The sequence below is a fragment of the Tursiops truncatus genome, chromosome 7, assembly GCF_011762595.2.
Source record: "Tursiops truncatus isolate mTurTru1 chromosome 7, mTurTru1.mat.Y, whole genome shotgun sequence".
Taxonomy (NCBI): Eukaryota; Metazoa; Chordata; class Mammalia; order Artiodactyla; family Delphinidae; genus Tursiops; species Tursiops truncatus.
Genome location: NC_047040.1, coordinates 93,410,198 through 93,438,096, shown reverse-complemented (window position 1 = coordinate 93,438,096; position 27,899 = coordinate 93,410,198). Strand labels below are relative to the sequence as shown.

At 36.9% G+C, this 27,899-nt stretch overlaps 1 protein-coding gene across 15 annotated transcripts in view; it reads left to right on the top strand.

The window, feature by feature from the left end:
• Positions 1 to 590: 590 nt before the first annotated feature.
• R3HDM1 (R3H domain containing 1) overlaps positions 591 to 27,899 on the top strand; it is a 114,600-nt gene continuing 87,291 nt past the window's right edge. For 10 of the 15 annotated variants that reach the window (XM_019925492.3, XM_019925498.3, XM_073807749.1 and 7 more), the window contains exons 1-6: positions 591 to 729; positions 2,170 to 2,380; positions 19,561 to 19,602; positions 20,069 to 20,158; positions 23,953 to 24,067; positions 25,133 to 25,211. In XM_019925492.3, coding sequence (XP_019781051.1) covers positions 2,210 to 2,380; positions 19,561 to 19,602; positions 20,069 to 20,158; positions 23,953 to 24,067; positions 25,133 to 25,211 — 497 coding nt within the window. In that variant the 5' untranslated portion in view covers positions 591 to 729; positions 2,170 to 2,209. Of the gene's footprint in view, positions 730 to 2,169; positions 2,381 to 19,557; positions 19,603 to 20,068; positions 20,159 to 20,927; positions 21,004 to 23,952; positions 24,068 to 25,132; positions 25,212 to 27,899 lie in introns of those variants that run through there. The other 5 variants (XM_019925502.3, XM_019925495.3, XM_019925491.3 and 2 more) reach the window with 4 other exon arrangements.

Genomic DNA, 27,899 nt, shown 5'->3' with positions numbered 1-27,899 from the left:
TATAAATAGTCACGCCACCCTTTATAGGCCATGTGCGTTTCTTTGAAAATGTTAAATGGCTTATCATAGCTTTTGTTCTTTTGGACTTTTAAAAACCTGGAATGTGATTATTTTTCAGAATTACTGTCTTAAGTCCATAGAGTTGTAGCTCTGGAAGAAACTCTAAAAATCATAGTTCTTGGAGGCAAGTGTTCCTGGTTCTGATCTTGGGAAAACCTTTTAAAACGAAAATTATATCTCCCTTACAACACAGACCACATACTTGGTTCTTAATACATTCCCTTGCTTTCTTCTTCCTTCTGCTTTTACTGCAAAACTCTCTTAGGTGGCCTCATGGTTTACCCAGGCTCACAAAACCAATGCATGTCAGAATTGGTTGTAATTAAGTGTTCTGGCTCTTGTTTAGGACAAGAAAATAATAAAGTCACCAGCAGTAATATTTTTCATTTCCAATTTACTGTGTAGTGTTTCATTTCCCTCGGCTATTTTGTTATAATGTTTTCTTTTGTTTGAATTTTAGGCCACTGAAAGGAATGATATATTTGATCCAAGACAGTCCATTTCAGTCCAGGAATCTACAGTGGTGACAAGGACATGGGACTCCTCCTGCCAGATTCCAAATTGGTCAAGACAATTGACATCCTGGTTGACAACTGTGAGAAAGAACCTTGGATTATTTTATTTTATTTTTGTGGGACACCACAATCCCAAATCCATAGAACACATCAGGTAACCTGTCTTGTCACTTGAGAAAAACATCTCACTTTTTCTTTCAAAATCTTATATACAAAAAGCAAGGAGCCAAGAGTACTTAAGTACCCCCTCCCGCCTTAGTCACCTTACTGTTTTGAGAATGAACCACTTAACTTTGGTGTGGATATAATTAAGGAAGACTTTTTTTTTTTTTAAGCTTTTCAGATGTATTTATGGATTCCTGAAATCTGTTTAGATACTTAGTTGCAAAACATTCTTTCAGGAAAGGAACTCTTGAATTTTCTATATAGGAAAGACAAGTTCTACTGTTTTTTTCACCCCCTTCTAGATTTTATTAAGAAATGTTCAGAAATACGGAGAAGTTGAAAGAATTTTACGGTGAACAGCCATTTAACCACCCCTGCATTCTGTCGTTAACATTTTATCTTACTTGCTTTAACCTGCATCTGTCCATCTATATCTATCCCTCTACCTCTCCATCAATTCATCTACATTTTTTGGATGCATTTTGAAATAAGTTGTCTTTGTCCTCACCACACACACAAAAATTTAATTATGTGGTGTGATGGATTATGTTAATCATTTCACAGTATATAAGTGTATCAGATCATCACGTTGTACTCCTTAGGCTTACACATTGTTATATATGAACTATATCTCAATAAGGCTAGAAAAAACGGAGTGGTTTACATCAAGTTCTGCTGTTCAGGTTCACATTTCTCACATGTCCTAAAATGACAGCTTTATCTGATACATTCCTATTTGATATTCAGTGTAAAGTCCCCATTGTTGTCTTAAACTCACTAAAGATATGAAATATATTGGCATCTTATATATCTGATCTATAGAGCCCATATGTGTTGTTTGGCCCTGAATCACATGAGTCAGGAGAGTTTTCAAGGCTTGATTCATAACGCTGAACAGTTATTAGTGAAGATTCACAACTGTGTTTTGTATAGAATGTTACTGTCTATTTTTTAAGTTATTTCCTTTTGGAATTGCAGGTTAATGTAACAAATTAGAAATTTCAGAAATCTAGATGAAAGCTATGACAGGAAAATTTTTTTTCACAGGGTAATACTTATAATATCCCTTCAGAGAAAAAGATTTCTGATGTCATCTAAATATGCATTTATAATTCTCCAGCCATTACCTTACATCTCAATAGGGCTTATTCCTTAATGTTTCTTGGGAATTTTCACAAGTGGTGTGCGCATCAAAATCACCTCATACCCTTATTATAGCCCTTATCTCATTGTTTTATGATTTTTTATTTTTGAATATGTCTGCCACTAAACTGTATTTTACAGTTCCTTAGAAGCAGGAATTTTGCTTCTATCCGTGTATATTTTACATTATTCCTGGAACATAGAAGGCATTTAGTCAATGTTGTGCACTAACTCAATGTAAGAAATATTTCAAACTGAATTAATTTTTTTTTTCTTGCTTGCTAAGGCTTCAAGTTCCCTGTAGAATTCTAAAATAACCTTTGCTAATGAGGATGTCTGATACTGTTACTGTAAAAAATGAAACTGAAACAATGAAGGATTTGGAGGCAGAAGTGAAAGATACAACCGGAGTTGAAAATCTTATCAAATCTGAAAACTATGGGAAGATTTTGGCAGAGAAGAATGAACGTTGCATTGACAACAATATTGATTTGCAGGTAAACAGGATTTTTTCCCCTGGCTACAAATATTAAATATTCTATATATAATTATACTTTTCATACAAAACTCACTTTCAGAATTGTAAAAGGGTAAGTTGACCTTTTGCGACACGCCTACCAGCTGTTTTTTGGAGTCATCTGGATTAGCTTGTTGAGTCTAGCTCTTTGATTTGCTTGTATCATGTAATATATTTCTTTTTATTTGTATGTGGCCAATATGTTTTTTTAGTGGCTTTATACTTTTTCGTTCCATTCTGCGCCTATCCGTGTTGTGAGAGTCGAAAATAACCTAAGATTAGAGGAGATTAGAATTAGAGAGATTGAAACTGCAGGAGTTGTATTGGCAAAAACAACCCTAGGGGAAGCAATTGATCAACTATGACTGAGAAAAGAGGTTGGTGGGGAAGAAAAGGTCACTTGAGGCTTTTGATGCTACACATGTATGATGACTTAGAACTAACCCCTCAGAAGGCTTTTAATTCTAGGCATGGATAGAAATTGATGAGTTGGTCCACAGATTCAAGATAGATAAAAATTGTTTCAAGTAGTACTCACAGTGTTCACTTCTCAGTGTTCCTGTTATCTATTGCTATACAACAGCTGATCACAAAACAAAGCTCACAATTTTAAAACAACATTTTGTTTTTTAATATCTCATGATTTGTGAGTCAGGGTTTGGCACAAGGGCTTGGCTGAGTGAATCTTCTCTCATACAAGGCGTCAAAAGAGATCCCTCACTGATATTTAAATGGCAGGTGGGCTGGCCTGGAAGGTCCACAACTCTTTCACTCACATATCTGGCCCCTTGGTGGGAATGGCTGGAATGTAGGTTCAGCTGGAACTGGGAGCACCTACCTGTGGTCCCTCCAGCACAGTAGGCTCAGGTAATCAGACTCATTATGGGCAACTCAGAGTTCCAGAAAGAATGTTCCAATAGCCAAGCAAAGCTGCAAGCTTTCTTTTGACCTAGGCTCAGAAGTCTCAGAATGTCACTTCCACTGTTGTCTTTTGATGACACATGTCAATAAAGCCTGCCCGGATTCAAGGGAGGAGGCATAAAACTCTGCGCGCGGGCTTTTCTCTAGTTGCAGTGAACGGGGACCACTCCTCTCTCTGGTGTGCAGGCTTCTCCTTGTGGTGGCTTCTCCTGCTGTGGAGCACGGGCTCCAAGCGTGTGGGCTTCAGTAGTTGTGGCTCGTAAGTTCTAGAGTGCAGGTTCAGTAGTTGTGGCACACGGGCTTAGTTGCTCCGCGGCATGTGGGATCCTCCCGGCCCGGGGCTCGAACCTGTGTGCCCCACATTGGCAGGCGGACTCTCAACCACTGTGCCACCAGGGAAGCCAAACATTTCTGTTTCAGTTTAACCCAATGAATAAAGAATTCATTTTTGGAGAATATTCTGTCATTCTTTCTACATCCTAAAGACCTTGAGGGCTACATGCCGAAACTTATATCTTATTTTTGTAGAATAATTTAAGAAGGTTCTTTTAAAGGTTATTTCATTCCTTCATTCAGTCAAAAATTTTATTCTTCATTATATGCCAGAAATGTGTTAGAAATTGATAGCAACTCATACAGCAGTAAAAAAGCATTTAGGCCCCACTGATTCAGTATAGTAAGGTGGTAATTATCTAAGAAATTTAGAGGAATAACATAATTTTTCTAGTCATTTTTAGTAATAGCACTTGCAAAAAATTCTCATGCTTGCAGTCAGTACACTCAGTGATGACAGAATGCCAGTATCCTGGTTGGATCAGAGAAAATGTTTAAATTCTATTGCATTTGTGATTGAAATAGTAAAAGATTTCCTTCTAGTTTCTTTTCTACACCTAATGTTCCCTCTTTCAGGTCACGTTTATCAACAAGCGATTAATTTGGATTATAGCATACGTTGAACTTACTGCAGGTTCGTTTCCAGACCACTGCAGTAAAGCAAATATTACGATAAAGCAAGTCACACGAAGTTTCCCAGCATATATAAAAGTTATGTTTATGCTCTACTGTAGTCTGCTAAGGGTGCCATAGCATTATGTATTAATTCGTAGTGAACTTTTAATTAAGGTTCAGACCTTAATTAAAAATACGTTATTGCTAAAAAAACTGCTAACCATCATCTGAGCCTTCAGCAAAGCATAATCTTTTTGCTGGTGGAGCATCTTGCCTAGACGCTGATGGCTGCTGACTAATCAGGGTGGTGGTTGCTAAAGGTTGGGGTCACTGTGACCATTTCTTAAAATAAGACAATGAAGTTTGCTGCATCAATTTACACTTCCTTTCACAAACCATTTCTCTGTAGCATGCAATGATGTTTGGTAACATTTTACCGACAGCAGAACTTCTTTCAAAATTGGAATTAGGGCTTCCCTGGTGGTGCAGTGGTTGAGAGTCCGCCTGCCAATGCAGGGGACACGGGTTCGTGCCCCGGTCTGGGAGGATCCCACAGGCCGCGGAGCGGCTGGGCCCATGAGCCGTGGTCTCTGAGCCTGCGCGTCCAGAGCCTGTGCTCCGCAACGGGAGAGGCCACAACAGTGAGAGGCCCGCGTACCCCCCAAAAAAAAAAAAATTGGAATCAAATCCTCTCAGACTTGGCTGCTGCTTCATCATCCAAGTTTATCAAATATTCTAAATCCTTTGTTGTCATTTCAATAATTTTCACAGCATCTTCACCAGGAGTAGATGCCATCTCAAGAAACCACTCTCCTTGCTCACCCACAGGAAGCTACTCCTCGTCTGTTAGAAGTTTTATCATAAGATTGCAGCAGTTCATTCATGTCTTCAGGCTCCACTTCTAATTCTAGTTCCTTTGCTGTTTCCACTGCATCTGCAGTTACTTCCTCCACTGAAGTCTTGAACCCCTCAAAGTCATCCAGGAGGGTTGGAATCAAATTCTTCCAAACTGCTATTACTGTTCATATTTTGACATCTTCTCATGAATCACACGTGTTCTGAATGGCACCTAGAATGGTGAATCTTTCCAGAGGCTTTCAATTTACTTTGCCCAGATCCATCAGAAGAATCACTGTCTGTGGCAGCTATAGCCTTACAAAATGTATTTATTAAGTAATAAGACTTGAAAGTTGAAATTACTCATTGATCCATGGGCTGCAGAGTGGATGTTGTGTTAGCAGGCATGAAAACAACATGAATCTTGTTGTACGTCTCCATCAGAGCTCTTGGGTGACCAGGTGCAATGTCAGTGAGTGGTAGTATCAATATTTTGAAAGGAATCTTTTTTTCCGTGCAGTAGGTCTCAACAGTGGGCTTAAAATATTCAGTTAACCATGTTGTAAATAGATGTGCTATCATCTAGGCTTTGTTGTTCCACTGATAGAGCACAGGCAGCGTAGGTTTAGTGTAATTCTGAAGGGCCCTAGGATTTTCAGGATGGTAAGTGAGCACTGGCTTCAACTTAAAGTCACCAGCTGCATTAGCCCCTAACAAGAGAATCAGCCTGTCCTTTGAAACTTTGAAGCCAGGCATTGATTTCTCCTCTCTAGCTATGGAAGTCCTAGATGGCATCTTTTTCCAGTAGGAGGCTATTAGATCTTCTGGATAACTTGCTGCAGCTTCTACATCACACTTGCTGTTTCACCTTGCACTTTTATGTTACGGAGATGGCTTCTTTTCTGCAACCTCACGAACCAACCTCTGTTGGCTTTAATCTTCCACAGCTTCCTCACCTCTCTCAACCTTCACAGAATTGCCGAGAGTCAGAGCTTTGCTCTGAATTAGGCTTTGGCTTAAGGGAATGTTGTGGCTGCTTGGATTTTCTATCCAGACAACTCTCTCCGTATCAGCAGTTAGGCAGTTTCACTTTCCTGTCATTGGTGTGTTCACTGGAGTAGCACTTTCCTCCAAGAACTTTTCTCTTATGCTCACAACTTGGCTGATTGCTTGGCACAGCAGCCCTAGCCTTCAGTCTGTCTCAGCTTTCGATATGCCTTCCTCACTAAACTTAATCATTTGTAGCTCTTGAATTAAACTGAGAGACGTGTGACTCTGCCTTTCACTTGAACACTTAAATGCCAGTATAGGATTATTAACTGGCCTGATTTCAGTGTTATTGTATCTCAGGGAACTGGGAGGCCAGAGGAGATGGAGAGACGGGAACGGCTGGCCAGTTGGTGGAGCAGTGAGAACACACACACATTGGTTAAGCTTGCCGTCTTACGTGGATGTGGTTTGATGCACCCCAAAACAATTACAGTAGTAACATCAAAGATCACTGATCACAGGTCGCCATGACAAATAAAATAATAATGACAGAGTCTGAAATATTGTGAGAATTGCCAAACCATGACAAAGTGAGCAAATGCTGTCGGCAAAATGGTGCCGATAGACTTGCAGGTTGTCACAGACCTTCAGTTTGTAAAAACACAGTATCTGCCAAGTGCAGTAAAATGAGGTATGCCTGTATTGCATTTCCTACCATGTCTGTTGTGTTGCCCTTGGCAATAAGCACAAAAACGTTTTGACGACCATTCTTGAATCATGGCCCAGTTGTTCATACTACAGGAGAATTTCATGCATTCCCCAAACACTTACTGAAAACCTATTCCATGGCAAGGACATAGTGTAGCAAGGAAAAATGGGCCTGGTCTCTGACATCACATTCCGTATAGTATGGTGACTATAACGACTGGGGGAGGAACAAGGAGAATATGAGAATTTGTTTTATGTTAATCCACTGAATGCTATATTCGTTGTTTACTCAAATGTTTATCAAGAATTTACTGTATGTGGGTATATTTACTCTGCTTGGAGATTTTGAAGTCCAAGATGCCTCTGTGCAAGGTGTCTGGCAAGGGGCTTACAGTTGGAATAATATACAGAGAAGAGATTTAAGTAATGGAAATTAGGAATGAAGTATATAAAACTAGAAAAAAAATTGTCATTCTGTTTTCGCATAATGTAAAATAAAGTCAGCTGTTTTAAGAATCAACAGGGAATAGAGTGTCTTGTTGAAAAAATAATCCAGTTAATATACAGTTACCTCTTAACTTAATAGGGAGTTACCTATTATGAAATGCCTTTTTAAAAAAAATACTACTAGGCATTTCATCTTCTTTTGTTACCTCTAAGATACTGCCTGAAGGTTTAATTTTAAATAGCAACTATTATTTTTACTCAAATTTTAGATGTATGTACCAATTAATGTAGGTTCCCTATTAAGAATTTTGAATTAGTCAATATATTCTCTGCTTTCCTCTCTATCATTCTGAAAGTCAGCTACCGTGAATATAATTTATATCTGTTGTCTTCCTTCAGCATAGTAATATTTAAAGTGACTTAGGGGGCTTCCCTGGTGGCGCAGTGTTTGAGAGTCCGCCTGCTGATGCAGGGAACATGGGTTCGTGCCCCGGTCTGGGAAGATCCCACATGCCACGGAACAGCTGGGCCTGTGAGCCATGGCCGCTGAGCCTGCACGTCCGGAGCCTGTGCTCCGCAACGGGAGAGGCCACAACAGTGAGAGGCCCGCGTACCGAAAAAATAAAAATAAAGTGACTTAGGGAAATGGAAGTGTTTTCCTAAGGAAGCATACATTTCATCCATTTCCAAGTCTTAATTTCCTGACCATCCCCTTAATATTTTATTTAGAAAAACTCATTTTTAAATGAAGGGATGTCATAGTATAAAACTGTAAAGAAATCTTATGATTTTCTACTGTTTGTTAAGGATAACGTTTACATAAAATGTTCTTCATTTGTTCACTGCTATGTGATCCAAACCCAGATGATCCCCTAGTGCCAGAGATTGCATGGATCTATAAAACAGACAGAGATAAGTACAGCAGGCTGTCTCAGGAATGGACTCAGAAGTATGCCATGTGATGCTACCTTAAAGTCAGAATAACCTTCATTACAACTGGAATAAACTTTAAATTATGGTCCCTTTTATTATTTTCTTATCTGGCTGCTCCCCTATCAGACCTCATCTTTTTTCATTTTATGTTTTGTTTACCTCCCTCCATTCATTCACATGCTCATCTGAGAATACTTACGTTCTTCCAGCTTTGGGCAGTAAGTGCTTTTAGAAGCTGTAAAGTAGTTACAAGAGAACAGTTACCCAAGATTCAGAAGTTTTTTTTAAAAAAATGGAGCATGTGTATTCTGTGGCCAGTGTTTTCACTCTAACTTTGTTATGAGACTAAAACCATTCCTCACTGCTCTAATGTGCTGAAGAATCATCTGAGGGGGAGGAAGGTGGAAGCTGAGTTGTCACATCAAAGGAAGCAGCATTATTCTAGCAGCATCCATTCTTGTTTAAACCTTCCACTGTTAGAGATTTGAGGTTACATGATATACTTTATGCTCATAACTGATGTGGCTGGAGAATTGGTATTGAATTGATAGCATCAGCAGAATGGAAAATGTGATGTGTTTTATGCATGTCAATAAGGGAATGACCTGCTCTTGTTCTACAGAGAATGGAAATTGGAAGTCAAACACTCTTTGTATTCCAAAATAGGGTCTCACACATTTTGTAATTTTCATTTACATTGTTAGGAGGCTTGGAGCTATTAGCTAATCTATCTTCCAATACACTGTTTAATATAACACTGAGTAAATGATGCAAGTTGTCAATGGATAAGTGATAAACTGATAGCTCTGCTACTAATTGATTTTTCTTCAATAAAGTTGCATAAACCAAAGTAATAATAATATTAATTTCATCAAGCTGGAGAGAGGCCAGCAGACATTAGGCATCACCTTGAATGGTTCCAAGCAGATATTATCTCCTAGAGCTCCTTGACCATTTCTTCTATAAATAATTTCGCTTCTGTGACTCTCTATTCTTCAGAAATGTTAATTGTGTTTTTTATTCAGTTTTATTTGAAACTATAATCTTTTAGAGAATTTTTAAGATTACTTTCTTAAGAATTTCTTAAGAATGCTTTAGAAGTAATTCAAGCAGTATGTGTGCATTAATGTCAAGAAGTTCACTTTCCCACATAATTGCTTTGGAGTTGTTCTGAATTGTTGATATGGTCCCAAATAATTGTACAAAGGGTTTTTGCTTAGTAATTTTTCTGTTGCCACACACACACCATTCCTCTTGCAAATCTTGAGTGATATGTTGGACTTTGTATGATTATTAAATATTTGGAAGGTTTGGGGTAGTGAGGTGTCAGGTTTCTAAATCCAGAAAAATCTTAATTTGTTAGACTACCACTACCTTTAACATGGGATAAATGGGTGGGGGGAGTGTTTGCTTTGGTTTCCTTTGTATAACTTAATCATGTGGTCGTTGTGTTTTGATTTTTCTCAGAGATAGATTTTTCACATTAAATTTAGGGTAAATTACTTGTGTTTATTTCTGCCATTTATTTGAAATGTAAAATTAGGAATCTTATGCTCTAAGGTTCAAACTCAACTTTCCCATGGTTTGACAATTGTATCTTTGTACTTGACAAATGCTTTGTCTAGGAATGATCATCTGTATACATGTACCTATAAATACAATCCAAAACGTATTTCGGAGCAGTTCAAACATTGATCCCTCTTCCCACAAACTACTGAACAGTAGGATGGCGAGTCCAAATTGTGTTGGTAACCCTTGTTATGGAGGAAATAATAGAACTGATTTTTGTTAACAAGTAGGCCTCATGTGCCAGAGTGCATGAACAGCTTCTGATATATATGAGTGAATTTTCTATACACAGAATCAGTTGAAGCAGGTGTTTAGTATATTCTCAGCTTCTATAGCAAGCCCTGTGATAATTAACATGAGACTTTTACATCTTGTATTCCCCAAGTTAGTTCCAATGTATTTCTTTGAAAAGGGGAGGATAGGGCAAGTAAGGGACAGGAAAGCAATGACAGTCTAATAAGGTTATCAGAAAAGCTCAGGGGGGAGACCACACTTCTCCAACAGTGAGGTTAGTGGGCATCAAATTCCTTAATTGAGGAAACATGTAAAGAAGTTTCTGTTTAAAGGGCTCAGTAAGATTATGTCCATGTAAAATCATACAAATCTTAACTATTTTTTCCTCAGAGATAAAAGGCTGTATGTAATGTACCTGCTACATAGTAAAAGCCCAACAGATGGTAGATGCTGTTAGTAATATGATATTTATAATCATCATCATAATCGTTACTAATTATTTATTAGCAGTAGCACAACTATATTGTTCCTCAGATTGATCCCTTTATTGTCATGCAACATCAGATTTTTTTTTCTTTAGTAATTAAAAAAAAGTAAAATTTATTTCTTGACATAAGCTCCCAAAATTTTCAATACAGTACTTTTTCTTTGTATTAAGTTCCCTATCTGTGTACTGTACTTTTGTCTTTAAAAGTATTTAATGAGTTCAACTTTTAAAACTTAAAATTGACTTCCCATACTACATTTTACTTTTCTAATTATTTCTATGATTTGGTGCTCTTTCTATTGAACCTGGGTGATATATACACATGATAGCTAGCACATTTGCTTTTCACAGTGCTTTATTATGACATGTATAAAGAAGATGTTCCCCACATCTTGCAGATGTAGAATGCTTTTACATAATATTTTTACTTCCTCCAATAACTTTCACATATATCATCATTAGGATGGTGGATGGTAAGATCCTTTATCTTCATTTAATATACGGGGTAACTATAAACCAGAGTCCTTGACTTTCTCCAGGGACTTTACCTTAGATGTTTAATCCTGTGCCTTTGGATTTTTTTTGTTGTTGTTGTTGGAGTATAGTTGATTTATAATGTTGTGTTTAGTTTCAGGTGTACAGCAAAGTGATTTAGTTATACATATACGGATATCTATTCTGTTTCATATTCTTTTCCCATATAGGCTATTGCAGAGTATTGAGTAGAGTTCTGTGTGCTGTGCAGTAGGTCCTTGTTGTTATCTCTTTTATATATAGTAGTGTGTATATGTTAATCCCAACCTCCTAATTTATCCCTCCCCCCCCCTTTCCCCTTTGGTAACCGTAAGTTTGTTTTTCTAAGTCTGTGAGTCTGTTTCTGTTTTGTAAATAAGTTCATTTGTATCAATTTTAGATTCCACAGCCTTTGGGTTTTTAATCCTGTGCCTTTTTGCCCAGAGCATTAAATGGTATAAACAAATTAGTGATTGGGGGTGGTTTGTCAGTTTATTGATATTTTTTAAAAATCCACTCTGTCAACTCAGAAAACTTTGTTGTTTTCTGTTATTCCGGTGGAAAATATCAGCCTGGCCTCTTTTGTTCTTACTATTCTTGACCTTTAGCTGACATTTACACTTCAATTCATTATCTTCTCTCAATAATTACCATTAGGGACTTCCCTGGCGGTCCAGCAGTTAACACTTCGCCTTCCAATGCAAGGGGTGGGGGTTCGATCCCTGGTTGAGAAGCTAAGATCCCACATGCCTCGGGGCCAAAAAACCAAAACATAAAACAGAAGCAATATTATAACAAATTCAATAAAGACTTTAAAAATGGTCCACATCAAAAAAATTATTAAAAATATATAATTACCATTATCTTGAAAAGTAGTGAGAATTAGTAAGGTCTTCAAAGTATATTAAGAGCCTTAGTTGAAAGGTGTCAACTGTTATCATTAATTTTGTTCATAATAATTACAAATAAAAAATGATCCTCTTTTTGAAATAAGTTAGATTTACTATTGAGTGATATTGATTGGTAGTTAGTTTTATGAAAACACAGTACAACTCATAAAGATTATTCTCTTCTTCCTTAGCAATACGTAAATCTCGTAGTTCATGATTTCAGTGCTTTTGTTTTTCTTTCCTTTATTTTCTTTCGTAATAAACTTTAAACAGATCTAAACTCGTCCTAGCGGTACAAAGATAGCAAGGAAGATTACTGAAAATATTAGACCAAAAGAGACATTATGGGGAATTCCCTAGCAGTCCAATGGATAGGACTCCACGCTTCCACTGAGGTGGCATGAGTTTGATCACTGGTTGGGGAACTAAGATCCCTCATGCTGCATGGTGCAGCCAAAAAAAAAAAAAAAGGAGAGACAGAGCCATTATGATAAGCAAAGAAATGTTAGAAAACAAAACCTATAGATTATTCCTTAATATTAAGTTGACTACATGGATTTAGATTTTTGCTTCTTTTGTTATTAATTGTAAAGGTCTCTGGTTTGGGATAGCAATTAAGACATGGGTAATGTTTTGAGGATCCTTACAGATCCATATTCTGAAATAAATTTTAAATTTGTTTAAAGTTCTTTTATTGTAAACAAAAGACCAAAGTACTGAAATCATCAGTTATGTTTGTTTTTCTTTGCCCTCGAAGTTGATCTACAGAGCAGTATGTTAAAAAGCAGTCTGTGTTTATTGTAATATTACACCTTAACCATTTACTATTGAACCTCAGTTTTTCTCTAAGCAAGGAGCTAGTAGCTCTGACAGTGTATTAATATCAGTTTCAAACTGAAATTATATTAGGGATGTTTCATATTCTGAACCCATTTATTGGCCTAATTCCTGTCCTATACTGTAGTATCAAACAATGTAAATTATAAATTGGCATCTTTAGCCCTAAGCCTTATAAATTCTAATTTAATTAGGATCTTTCTGAAGTAGTAAAAGTCTGCTAAAGGAGCTGCTAAATTTTTACTGTGACGATGAATGAAATTCTGTTAAAAGTGAAAAGAATACTATAGAGATAAATTAATGAAACCAAAAGTTGGTTTTTCAAAAAGGTCAACAAAATTGACAAGCCTTTAGCTAGATGAACCCAGAAGAAAAGAGAGAACCAGAGGAAAAAAAAAAGAACCCAGGAAAGAAAACCTCAAATTACTAAAATAAAAATGAAAATATGGGACTTCCCTGGTGGCGCAGTGGTTGAGTGTCCGCCTGCCAATGCAGGGGACACGGGTTCGTGCCCTGGTCCGGGAAGATCCCACATGCCGCAGAGCGGCTGGGCCCGTGAGCCATGGCCGCTGAGCCTGCGCATCCGGAGCCTGTGCTCCGCAACGGGAGAGGCCACAGCAGTGAAAGGCCCGCATACCGCAAAAAAAAAAAAAAAGAAAGTATGGACATTACTATCTATTCTATAAAATAAAAAGGATTAAAAGAGGGTACTGTGAACAATTGCAAACCAACATATTGGATAACCTAATGAAATAGACAAATTCCTAGAAACACGAAACCTACCAAGACTAAATCACAACAGAAAATCTGAATTGACATATAACTAATAAGGAGATTGAATCAAAAAATCAAAATCTCCTGACAGTGAAGAGCCCTGGATCTGAGGAATTCTACCAAGTGTTTGAAGAACTAACACCAATAGTTCCCAAACTTTTACCAAAAAATTATAGAGCAGGGAATACTTTGTAACTTATTTTTCTATGTATCCAGCATTACTCTGATAACCAAAGCCAGACAAAGACACTGCAAGAAAAAACTACAGACCACTATCACTTATAAACATTGATGCAAAAATCTTCAACAAAATACTAGCCAATTGAATTCAGCAGCATATGAAAAGAATTACACACCATGACCAAGTGGGTTCCAAGGATGGTTCAGCATATGAAAATCAACCAATGCAGTATACCATATTAACTGAATGGAGGCGGGGGGGGGGAGGTAACCTGATCATCATAATCGAACACAACAACCTATTAAGATTTTTTGTTTTTACACTCATAAAACTAGGAATAGAAGGAAACTACGTCAACACAATAAAATCCATATATGAAAAACCCACATTGAGCTTCATGTTCAATGGTGAAACACTGAAAGCTTTTCCTCTAAGATTAAGAACAAGGTAAGGATGCCCACTTTTACCATTTCTATTTAACATGGTACTGGAAATTCTAAGAGCAATTATACAAGAAAGAAAGAAAAGCCATCCAAATTGGAAAGGAAGAAGTAAAATTATCTCTGAAAATGACATGATCTTATATGTATAAAACCCTAACACCTGAAACTAACACAACATTGTCAATCAACTACACTCCAATGTAAAAAAGTTAAAAAAAAAAAAAAAAACCCTAAAGATTCCACACATGTTCAAAAAAAAACCTGTTAGAACTAATAAATGAATTCAGGTAAAGTAGCAGGACACAAAGTCAGTGCACAAAAATCAGTTGCATTTCTATACACTAACAATGAACAATCTGAAAAGGAAATTACAAAAGCAATTTCATCTACAATAGCATTAAAAAATAAAATAATTAGAAGTTAACTTAATCAAGGAGTTGAAAGTCTTGTACTATGAAAACTACAAAGCATTGCTGAAAGAAATTACAGATGACATAACTAAATTAAAACACATTTATGTTCATGGATTGGAAAACTTAATATTGTTAAAATGTCAATGCTACCCAAAGTGATCTAGAAATTCAATGTAATTATCCTATCAAAACCCAAATGTCATTTTTGCAGAACTAGAAAACCCCATCCTGAAATTCATATGGAACCTCAGAGGACCCGGAATAATCAAAACAGTCTTGAAAAAGAACAAAACTGGAAGAGTCACACTTCATGACCTCAAAACTTACTGCAAAGCTACAGTAATCAAAACAATGTGGCGCTGGCATAAAGACAGACACATAGGCCGGTGGAATAGACTAGAGAGCCCAGGAATAAGTCCTTGCGTATATGATCAAACGAATTTTGACAAGGGTGCCAAGTCCATGGAGAAAGGACAGTCTTTTAAAAAATGGTGCTGGGAAAACTAGATATCCACATGCAAAAGAATGAAGTTGAACCCTTACCTAAGACCATAAACAAAAATTAACACAAAATGGATCAAAAACCTAAGAGCTATAAAACTCTAAAACTCTTAGAAGAAAACATTGAGGGAAAGCTTTATGACTTTGGTTTTGGAGATGATTTCTTAGTTAGGACACCAAAGGGGCCAGCCAAGGGAGCTTTCTCATCCCCAGCCCAACCTCCAGGACACCCCATTGCCCGGGGATGCCTGCTATGAACTGCACACCCAAGAGGGAAGGGGCCACAGAGCCAGAGATGCCAGATCCATTTAAAGTCAACACCTTTAAGGAGGCAAAGGATGAAGACTGTAAAACCACAAAAGAGATTGAAGAAGGTGTGGGGTGAGACTGCCAAGATTCTGCACCTCAGCAAGCTCCCAGGTGTTGCCTGTTGACAGGTCTGTGGGCAGAACTTTGAACAACACTGAAAACAGCTGTTAAGCTGTGGAAGCTACTCTAATCAAATGATTAGTGCCCCTTGGCATCTTCCAGGATCACAGGCCCCCAGTGATGTATACAACAGAAACATAAATCCGAGAGCAGTGACATGCTGATCTTGTCCTCGCAGACAGCGGGAAGAAAGTTACTGGAACAGTTCACTTTTTCCAGAGAGAGAATGTGGTATTTCCAAGAAAAGAGTCAATACTGAGGCCTTCCCTGGTGGCGCAGTGGTTGAGAGTCTGCCTGCCAATGCAGCGGACACGGGTTCGAGCCCTGGTCTGGGAAGATCCCACATGCCATGGAGTAACTGGGCCCGTGAGCCACAACTACTGAGCCTGCGCATCTGGAGCCTGTGCTCCGCAGCAAGAGAGACCGCGACAGTGAGAGGACCACGCACCGCGATGAAGAGTGGCCCCCGCTTGCCACAACTAGAGAAAGCCCTCGCACAGAAACGAAGACCCAACACAGCCAAAAATAAATTAATTAATTAATTTAAAAAAAATCATAGAGACAGACAGTAGCATGGTAGTTGCCAGAGCTTGGAATGAGAGGAGATGGGGAGTTAATGTTTAATGGGTACAGAGTTTCAGTTTTATGAGATGAAAAGAGTTACGGCTATGGATTGTGCTGATGGTGACACAACATTATGAATGTATTTAATACTACTGAACTGCACACTTAAAAATGGTTAAGATGGTAAATTTCCTGTGTATTTTTCCACAGTAAAAAAAAAAATTGAGAAGGAGACTTGGCTTGGGCTAGGGTAAAATCTAAATATATGTAACCTGTTTAATCTAAATATATGTAACCTGCTTAATCTAAATATATGTAACCTGCTTAATCCAGGGTCAAAAATTAAAGAAAAAAAATGGGGCTAGAAAAGTGAAAGGCATGCTTTAAATAACTAAATTCATTTAAAAAATAATTTATTCTTATTTAATGCCAAACTTGTTTTCTCTGCTTTGTTGTTGTGTGTGCATGTGTGTATGGTAGATTTTCTGGTATTTATTATGTAATTTCGGCTCTTTGCTGTTTGAAATGAAATAATAAGTGATTTTTGTTGAATAATGCCACTTTGGCAGTTTATAGTTTACTTATATAGCAGTGTATTCGTTTCCTGTTGCTGCGTCGTCGCATATTACCGCAAACTTAGAGGCTTAAAACAATGCCCATTTATCAGCTCACGGTTACGTAGACTAGAAGTTAGTTGAGCTCAGCTGAGTTCTGTTTAGGGTTTCTCAAGGCTGAAATCCAAGGGGTTGGCCAGGCTGGGCCCTTATCTGAAGACTCTGGGGAAGAATTTGTCTTTACACTCATTCCGACAACAATGGCACCTCAGTGTTTTGCAGCTGGAGGTCTGAGGTCCATGTTTCCTGGCTGACTGTCGGCCAAGGGCCACTCTGTGCCCCTGGAGGCTGCCTGTAGGCCTCTTCATCTGTCCCCTCCATCTTCAAAGCCAGCTGTGCAGTGTCAGGTCCTTCTCACCCTTTGAATCTGATCTGCCGCCCCACTCCCAACAGAAGAATGCTCTCAGCTTTTAAAGGGCTCACTTGATTGGGTCAGACCCAGCTGAATTATCTGTATGTTAAGATCAACTGATTTGGGACTTTAATTACATCTGCAGAATCCCTTCACAACATTCTTTAGATTGGAGTTCGATTAAATTACCAGAGGAGGGGCCTGTTAGGAGGCCATCTTTAGAATTCTCCCTCTCACAAGTAGTATTTGACTCACAGCAAGATTTTTTATAGGTGTGTGATATTAAGTACACAGGACTAAGATTCTAAACATCTTGGGTTCTGTTTTACTATTTAGTAACTCTGATACTGGACTATAAGGCTCTTGAGACCAACAATTGTGTCTTATTCATCTTTATAGGCCTAGTGCCTGGCACAGAGTGGCTTACAGCAGGAGCTTAGAACATATTAAGTCACAGTGAGATAATTTTACCCCTCTTCGATTTTTCTTTTCTTTTTTCTTTTTTTTTTTTTTCCTTCGGTACGTGGGCCTCTCACCGCTGTGGCCTCTCCTGTTGCGGAGCACAGGCTCCGGACACGCAGGCTCAGCGGCCATGGCTCACAGGCCCAGCCGCTCCGCGGCACGTGGGATCCTCCTGGACCGGGGTACGAACCCGCGTCCCCTGCATCAGCAGGCGGACTCCCAACCACTGCGCCACCAGGGAAGCCCGATTTTTCTTTTTTTAATCTTCCTTCATCAAAGTTTTCTTATGAATTAAAACTGAGACGGTTAATGCATGTGTAAGTCATTGAAAATTCTAAAACATTACTGTAGGGACAATATACAGCCTCCCCCAACCCCCCCTCCTTTTTTTTTTAATCTACCCTTTCCCTGAACCTTTTCAAGAACCTTGAGAATTAATACAAACAATATTAACTTTTATACCGGTAAAAGTAAACTGAAATAACTTGACCAGGGTCACCTATTCGTAAGAAGCAAAGCCAGAAATTGAAATCCAGTCCTACATGTGAATGCAGCTTTTACTTGTCAGTTAATCATCTCTCTTATTTTTAAAAAAAACTTTTAAGAGAAAGTGCTATGCCTTTGATACGTAGAATTACAAGGGATTAAAGCAGAGGACCGGAGTAAATCGTAAATTCTTTTCTGCTGCCTTAGAACTCATTTAGTCATGTGCATTTTGCTCGTATTCATCTATTGACTTTTCTCGGATTTTTTTTTCCTGTAAACCCTTACTCTATGTAACATAACTTCTTTTAATTCTGTTTTTAGTTGCGAGTAACAGAAATCCTCTTGATTAAAGAAGTGAGTAAATAGAGAAGACAGAACCAACATGTAAAAGCTCTCTTAGGCAGTAATGCCGTGTGCATTTGTTCATGCATCTGTACCATTTTCTTCTCTGTAAGAAACAGAAGATCATTTTTCTTTTTTTTTAATTTTCATTTTGTTGTTGTTACTGCTGATTTTTAATGTTGGATAATCCAGGGTCAAAATTCCCAAGAATATAGTGCTTCTTATCTCAAGAACTTTGGCCTCAAAATGGGAGACAACACCCTGGTACTGTAGATTCTCATTTCTGTTGGTCTACAAGGAAGTTTTTTTCGGATGTTAGAATGAAATGGTGGCTTTTTTTCATATGTGAAGCATACTCATCTAGGTATTAAGGACTTTGTTTTATGTTTGATACCAAACTGGCTCCCTGGCATTGAGTATAAATGATAGATACCTGGACCTTGTACTGTTTGGGGTTGGTGTTAAACAAGTAGATTAGAAGGAGGTGGAAGGAAAGAAAACCTATCTGGCTTCGGTTCACAGGGACTTCAGCTGCTTTCCCAAGCCAAAGCCTGGTATCACAGACTAGAGCTACTCACCCCAGTGAGTTCCCTATTCGCGTGATTGATGATCTGGTGGTCCAGCTGAACATACATATTAGAACCTTGCCCACTTTTCTTCATTTCTGCTTCATTGCCTTACCCTAGATTAGGCAAGTAGGATACATATTAGAACCTTGCCCACTTTTCTTCATTTCTGCTTCATTGCCTTACCCTAGATTAGGCAAGTAGGAGTCTGTGCTAGTAAACTGGGGGTGTACTATGAAGTACAGTGCTGAAAAGACTCAGTAGAGAGGTGGTTGTACTCTGACTCAATGGGCATTTGAAACATTCTCCTTAGTAAGTTTGGAACTTTGCTGAGCACAGCCACTTAAAATTCCTCAGGACTTTGTGGGGGTTTTTTCCCCCTAACCTTGGCTAAAGTGTAATATGTTATCGAATACCAAAGAAGTATATTTTATTTTGCTACTAAGAATTTACCTTATAAATTCAATTTAGCTCAATTAACACAGAAATTGTGGCTATTTGCTCACTTAAAGGACATGCCAACCCACAGAAGGATTTTAGAGAATCTTCTGCAAGTGTGCTTTTGGGAGGAATCAGTACTTCTTTACTTGAAACCAACTTTGATTTCCTCGTTTTCCATTCTTTGTGCAGTTAGTTTCTCTGTGGTTTAGGATTATGAACTAAGAAGCAATCTTTTGTTTCAGTATGAAATTTAATACAAATCTTTCTTGTGTATTCAGCGGCCACTGCAGTCATTTGGACAGACAGGAAAAAGGTCTAAGGTATAGTAAATATTTTGTGCTGGCATGCCAAGGGCCTTCATGCTTGATGAATCTTTGTTTTCATAGAGCACTGCATTCAGTTTAGTTTTGTCATATTTTCTTTGGGGCAGAAAGCTTATTTTGTTTTATTTGGGTTTTTTGTCTTGCCTAGTCGCTTTTGTGCACTGCTTTTATATCTTTAATGGTTCTTCATCTGTAGAGAAAATGGCTTTCTCATCATTCTTTGGGTTTTGAGATTGGAGTTATTCCCATTCTTGCTATTGCTATTATTTTCAAAACTGCAGTTATTGTTTTCCCTCATAACAAAAGGTTTTAATGGTATTTAATGATATATTTAATTTGCACATTTCACCTACGTCTGTACATGGCAGAAACTATTATAAAGAAACTTAAGAAACTCTAGGGGGCTTTTGGATATGCCCTAGATTTATGGAATGTAGTGTTAATTTTAAATACTTTTCTTTAGTCAAGCTCAAAGTTAAAGCTAGTTCGGAGCCTTGCAGTGTGTGAAGAATCTCCACCACCCCCTACAGCAGAGATATCACAGGAGAACCAGGTAAAAAAAAAAAAAAAGCAATAAGCAAAATAAAAAAGGAAAAAAATTAATTATTTAAAGTTGTGGAAAAACCTACTTCCTGGAGAAAATTTTTTCATAATGTTAAATAAAATTTGGATGTGCATGTACGTGTGTTATATATGTTTTTACTAAGTGAAACTACTAAGTCTAAGGCTTAGTGCAATGATTTCTCACTGGAAAAACTTAGAGATCATATAATTAACTGAGAATATGGCTTTAAGGGAAATTATAAGTTGTTATGGAAAAGTTATATTAAAGTACTACTTCCAGTTAATGTGATTGTGATGAAATTTGCCCTTGAATTTGCCCAAATTTGATTTTGGCTTTTAGAAATTTGTCAAACACCTCTTGAGTGTGAAGAGGAGACTACCTAAGACTTCTGCTTACATATGATTTTACTTAACCTGAATGCATGGTGAAGTCTGTTTTCATATTAGCATGGCTCTAATAGTTGTCTAATATTTCTAATTCCTCTTCTGTCTATGTTTGCCAAGTATAGAACTACCAAGGCTCAAGCAAATAGTTTGGTTTTTTGCTTTTTATATTCTTTTTAATTCTATGACTTTACTTTTCTGTTAATCTCAGTTATGGATTGATCTTTGTCTTATTCTACATTTGGACATTTACATATAATTATTTTTGGACTCTCTACCAGTGTTTATCAATGTGATAACTTTGGCTCTTTGTGGCTTGTTCTACTTTTTAAGAGTTTGAATAACCTAAAATCCCTCTGTATTCCAACAATTAGTTTCCAAAGAATTGAGGCAATTTTGTGGTTAAGACACATGACTGAATAAAGGAAAAGAGAAAAAAAGCCATGACAGGTTGTATGTCTTTTTTTTTTTTAATGCTAATTGTACGTTTGTTAATTCAAGCAAAGACAGTTATGCTTTGCCTTGATTTAGAAGATGATGACGTCAAAAGCCTACTATAGATACTGAAGATAGTTGTCACATATTTAGAATGTGTTCTGTTTTTAAAAGCACTACAACTGTCTCTGAATTATAACAAAAGGACTTTTTTGATAGATTATTTATTGTCAATGCACTTAATATCAGTTTCCTTTGAAATTCGTTCAAGTGTCAAGCAACATAGGGTTCAAAATTTACTTTTGATTTTTAAAAGTTCTTTTGTACATTCAGAGTAAAGAATGCACCTGTTCGGGGTGGAGCAGTTGGCAATGTAATGTTTTTTGAAAATTAATTTCTTTGTTTTGTTGACCAAAATGTTACACCATCTTAGCCTCTTGGAATAATTAGTCCAAGGAGATAGAGGAAATGAGAAGGGTCAGGCATTCATAAGACTGTTAGTCCAGAAAAGGTGCCTTTTTTGAGAAAAACTGTAACAGACATGATCTTTGGTTTTATTTGGTACATTTCACCTATCTGAAAAATTATTGTGGGAGGCAGAAGGGGGGAGAGGGTTCTTATAGTACTGCATAGATTTGTCTAGTGAAAATTTATGAGAAAAAATTAATATAAGGAGTATATGTTGTATATTAACGTATATATTGTTCAAAACAGCTGAGTTACAGCATTTGGATAATGAATAAGATGGTTATGCCAGAGTTCAGTTATTCCACGTAATATAGTCTTTCTCAATTTCTCTTGGATACAGTTAACTTTTTCTTTTGGGATAATAACCTATTATTACCCTCTCTGAACAAAAGATATTCTTTTTAATAGAAAGTCTTTTTCCCAGTCTTGAGTTAACTAAATTGCATCTGACTGGGAATTGGAAAATAAGTTATTTCTTGTAAAATGTACTAGTACCAAATCCTTGACGGCAGAGATACTTTCCAACTAATAATGCTTGCTTCAGAATGTGATTTTTGAGGAATTAATCTGGAATAAAACTCATTGTTCCAAAGGTTGAGAGGCAATTAAAAGAGAGATGTCATTTGTGTCAGATGACAGCTAATGAGAGGGAAGTGACCTCAATAAATGATGTCAATTACAAAGTGAAGAGTAAAGGAATTACAGCTACCTATGGAGATATTGCTCTCATTTGAGTTATTTATAGTCAGGAGAGTTCGTGTATAAGGACTTCGGCATTTAAAATATGTCTTGTTTATTTGCTACTGAAAACAAGGGCTCAGTACCAACTGAAGACAAGCCTCAGTACATTATGCATACTGGATTTTTAAATACAATTCATCTTGATAAATAGTTTAATATCTGTAATTAAAATATGTGACTTTAGAAAGAGAATTTGGAAATGAAATCTGATAGTCATTATAAGTGCCTTTTAGTGAAGTTGTAAATGTGAAATCTTTTCTTCCAACCTGGATTTTATGGATTATCCTTGAGTAACAGCAATAGAGAAGCTGTAAGTCAGGAGAACTTCTAAATATTCTACTTCTGAAGCATAGTTCTGGGATTCATTTTTAAATATCTATTTTACAGTTAAAAAAGAATGAGGAAAGTGGATTAGAAAATGAGTCATAATGAGAAAAATGACTGGTTGATGAACGTATGACATTGATTAACGTATGAGATTTGGTAAACAAGACAAAGGAGGGCTTAAAGCAGGTGTTCATCGTTTTAGTGGAAATTGCCAGTGCATAGCTTTTGTTCTATATCCTGAGCACAACTTTGAACTGGGATGGAATGGGAAGCAGAGTTGAAAAAAGATGAAAATAGCAGTCAGCAACACCATAGGAAAAAATATGTATGTATTTGATCTGAAATTCTTCTGCCAAATACTATTTTGAAAAAAATTATGTGGGGAGAAAATGGGTAATAGAAATCCTGGTGGCTGCAAGTTTAAGATTCCTGAAATTTATATCTTCTTCAATACTGACTTATTGCGCCTACCGTCACCACCAACCCTCATCTAGAAAAGCAAAGTAATTGATTAATATTTTTCATCTCTAAAGAACAACTGTATACAGTAATTTAGCTTGCATATAGGCTGTACCTTTATCTTTAGTAGAAATGGTCTGGAAGTTAGTCTGCCTTTCTTTATAAGTTTGCCTGAATAAACAGAGCTATGTGATTTTTATCTATTTGAGCTATATGAATTAATTTCCAGTAATTCCTTTGGGTTCTGAAATTGCATGTAATGACATTGTTTCAAAAATAAAATGTAGACGTAGTTCTCCTTTTCAGTCTTAGAGAATATGGTTACTTTACAAGTAAATATTACATATCACTAAGGAAAACAATCTTGTTTGAAATCTTTCTAAAACAACTTTGTGGTGATTGAAGGAGGAACAGTGATAGTAGGCTCAAATAGGAAATAAGCAAAGTGGGGGATTTGGTTTTGGAAAGTTTTTATTTACAGTTTTATATGGCAAGAAAATGAAGAAATATGATTATAATGGACACTCAAAGTATTTTTTGATAAGTGTTGACCTGACTCATATGTTCCTATTGTCATGATTGATGATAATTGTCATACTTTGCTTGACTGTGGCATCTCCACTGCAAAAAAAAAATAGGTTAAAAAGACCTGTTCTGTCCTCCAAGGGTTTTACAAGTAGATTCATTTAAACTATTCTTAAAAAAACATTTATTTTCTCTAAGATAATTTTCAGGATATGTTTCAATTGATAAATTCAACTCAAAGCCTTAATTTTAACATTTTTTTATCAAGAGTTGATTAAAACGGTAAAAATATTTTAAGTTGTATTCTAGTTTGAAGAATCTAATTGGATAAAATAAAAATCTTTTTCTCCATACAATTTTGTATTACTCAAAAAAATACAAATGTGAGGTATTAACTGAATCACTTTATATTTTCACTTAATAACTGATTTTACCTTCCAACAGGAGAAAATTCAGATCCAGTTAACACAATCATTTGAAAAAGAGGAGAAGCCCTCAAAAGATGAAGCAGAAAAAGAAAAAGCCAGTGATAAGTTGCCCAGAAAAATGTTATCAAGAGGTTTGCAATTTATTTCTGTGTTTTTTTAAACAAAATTTTAGTTTTACTGTCGATAATTCCATCCTTTACCCCTTGAATAATTTTACATAGTGTATTTCTATTAAAAATGATCTCGAACAGACCGAAGGGATGATACTGTTCTGTGCAAAATGGCATAAGGCAGTTCTGCTGAACATCAGTAAGATGCTTTAGCCAAAAAACTGCAACACATGCAAAAGTCACCAAGGAAGATAACTGTCATGATCACTTATTGGTCTGTCTCTTGTATTGAAATAATGGAATCACTATAATTTGAATACTGATTCCACTAAAAATATTATTTTTTTTTAATTCCTTATGATACAGAGAGCTGATGCCAAAATGTTCAGTATCCAGTAAGAATATTCTTGGAAACCTAGAATGTTTATCTTTTATAATAAATTTTAAGGGACTTCATCATATATCATTACAAGTCTATAAAAATGCTTTTTTAATTTATAGACCCAGTTATGTTGACCAGTTTTATAAACAGCATAAGGCTATTACATTTAAGGGGAAGAAATAAACATGAATGTTTGTAAAGAAACATTTTGAAAGCGAGCTTTTTGTGATAGACCCGATCAAATCTAATTAAATATTCTTTCAGAGCTACAGTTCCTGCCTATCTCCAAATTATTGCCTGCACTTATATTTGTAACTGAACTAAACAGACTCAATTTGCTTCAAACGTAGTTAATTGTCTAAATCATTCTGATTTTTTGCTTGAGACATTTTTGAATATGAGGACTGTGGTGAGTATATAAAAGGATCTTTAAGAATTCAGAACAAATTAAACTGGCACATTTGAGAGATAAATTTTTTTAAGAATGTACATAGACATACAGTTACGTAAATCCATGTCATGCTCATTATATGGGAGTAGCAAAATTGTGGTCATCTGAATTCATCATAAATTCCATTTTCCTACTTTGTCAGTTTTTTTTCAATGTGGGGCATCTCATTTTATTTTAATATACATCATGTGTAAAGGGAAAGGGATTTGTTTCAAACAACTTTATACTGGGTTTTTGTGTTGTTGTTTTTTAGATTCCAGTCAAGAATACACTGATTCAACTGGCATAGATCTACATGAATTTTTAGTAAATACATTAAAAAACAATCCCAGGTAAAAATTAAATTTATAAGGTTTACATTGCTTCTAGAGTACCATAATTTTGTTATATATGTTTTCATTACTGAGTTAGAATAAGATTAAAATATTTAAAGTACACCAGAAACATTTTAGTTTCTTAGGGCTAAGATGTTGTTGGCCTCTATATGCACATGTATAAATATCTTTTGGCATTATGTATATCACCATGATATAAAGATAATTCATACTCTTTAGGAATTTGGGAAAATACAGAATCACCAAGCTATTTTGACTCTTAATTGAGATGAAGAGTTATCATTAATCATGAAATAGGAGAGAGAGAAATATACCTCATGATAAAGCACTCAACCAGATAACTTAGTGTATTCACTTATAACAAGTTTTTGGACTTAATTGAATGCAGAATTTTTGTTTCTTCTTGCTTAGTTTATAAACCTCCAACCCAAAGATTTTTAAGGTGCTTATTTGAGTCACAAATTTAACTAATTGTGAAGTCCTTTGTTTTGCCGAGGTACTAGATAAATAGATTTAGCTTTTTGACAGGTCATCGACCCCAGTGAGACAGTCTCCCCACAGAGAGGTTTATCCACAAAATATCTGACCAACATGTTCATGGGGTAGAAGACTTGAAGGTTAAGAATGTTAGCTTCCCAGAGTGGTAGTAAAAATTTGTGAAATCTTCAGTTCATTGGATAGGTGCACATGAAAGAAAACAAACAACTCTCTTTAGTATCATTGAGCCTTATCTCATGTCTTGCTTCAAGATACACCTTTAATTTCATTCAGGATTTATTGTTTCAGTACCATCTTGATTTCCTATTTTACATTTAACATAAACCCCAAAAGGGGACCCACCAAATTGAAAAGTGGTCTCCCTGTAATATGGGCTGAAGATGTATAAGTGTGAGGTGAGGAAGAAGTCAGCCAACTCCGCAAACTTATTCCTCAGCGGTCCCAACTGAAAGGTGAATTCATTAGTCCATTGAACAGGCATTTCTTGGGTATATATCACGTGCTAAGCATTGTGCTAAACATTGTAGATATAAAGATGAACAAAACATAATCTCTGACCCTAAAATATTCACTGTCTGTGTGCTAGAAAAAAAAAACCCATGATATGTAATTAAAATAGAATAGATGTTGTAAAAGAAGTTTTTCAGTGTGCTTTAAAAGCACAGGGAGGGGATCCCAACCTCTGAAAGGATATGGGAAGGCTTCACTGAAAAGATAATGCCTGAGCTGAGTCTTGAATTCAGAGTGCTTTAAACTGGAACATGAGCGGCACAAGGGAGACAAGAGCATCGCCAGGGCACGGTCGTACGAGAGAGAGGTGGCATATCCAAGCAAAGACGAGATTGTACACTCTGGCTCTATCAGGGAGGCATGTGGCAAGTGATTGTAGAAAATGAGGCGGAGGGCGTTGTTGAGGAATGAAAGCAGGTTATGCAGTTGTCCTCAACCTAGGATAGTACCAACACACTGGGGTGGTGAATGAGTAAGGAATGCTACTGGTAAGCTAGGGATGCAATGATCGACGAAAAATAGCCTTACTTGAGATGCCAGTAGTTCATCGTTTGAGAAATACTGAGTATGGCATGCTACGTTGAGGAGTCATGACAGAATTTTCAAAAGGGTGAATTTTCAAAAGGGTGATGCTATAATGAGATTTATGTTTTAGAAAGATTACTTTGTCAGTGAGGGGCCAAGATCATAAGCAAGGACTGTGGGTTGACGAACACAGAGAAGAATAGAGAGGAAGGGACACATTCGAAAGACATCTAAGAAGTACCGTGGCAGGACTTGGTAATTATTTGGATATGGAAGAGTAGTGGCACGTTGGAGCAGAACAGAACAGCTGCTAGATTTCTGGCTGGACTGACAGCTAGTTCCATTAACAGGGGAAGTAAATAAGGGCAAGCCTGAATGGAGTAAGGTATGTTCTGTTATAAATAAGTATAGTTTGAGGTGCCTGATGGAAAGCCACAGTGAGATGAAGTGTGTCAGCAGTTAAAAGGCTCTGGTTTTCAGGTAAATGAGCCTGGCTGCTGTTATCGGCAGCCATCAGTCTTCAGTAGAAGTGACTCTTGCTTTGTTCTGTGGAAAGGCAACGTGTTAAGGGTAGATGTGAAGGAAGAGACCATGGGTGTTAAAGATTGCAAAAGAATCATGAGAACGCTTGTCTTAGAAGTCAGCCAATCAGCAACAGTATCATGAAAGGTAAAATGAAACAATCCATTAGATTGAGGAACTAGGAAGTCGTTGGCTATTTTAACAAACCATTTCATTTGCGGTAGGATGGTGGAAACTAGAACTCAATAGATTAAGGAATAGGAGCATGGTAGAAAATACATAGCTAGTTTGTGTAAAATAAGATGGGATCTTAAACAGGCAGAATTTTTCTTTCTTCTGAACCTGTAGGAGAAACATCAATAAGGACAAATATAGAAATCTATATTTATACATTACAAAATATTTTTCTTTTGTGCAATTCTCTTGTTTTCCTCTATAAATGAAAAAGTTTTAAAGTTATCTGCATATGTGGTTTTTTTTTTTTTTTTTTTTTTTTTTTTGCGGTACACGGGCCTCGCACTGCTGTGGCCTACTCCCGTTGCGGAGCACAGGCTCCGGATGCGCAGGCCCAGCGGCCATGGCCCACGGGCCCAGCCGCCCTGCGGCACATGGGATCCTCCCGGACCAGGG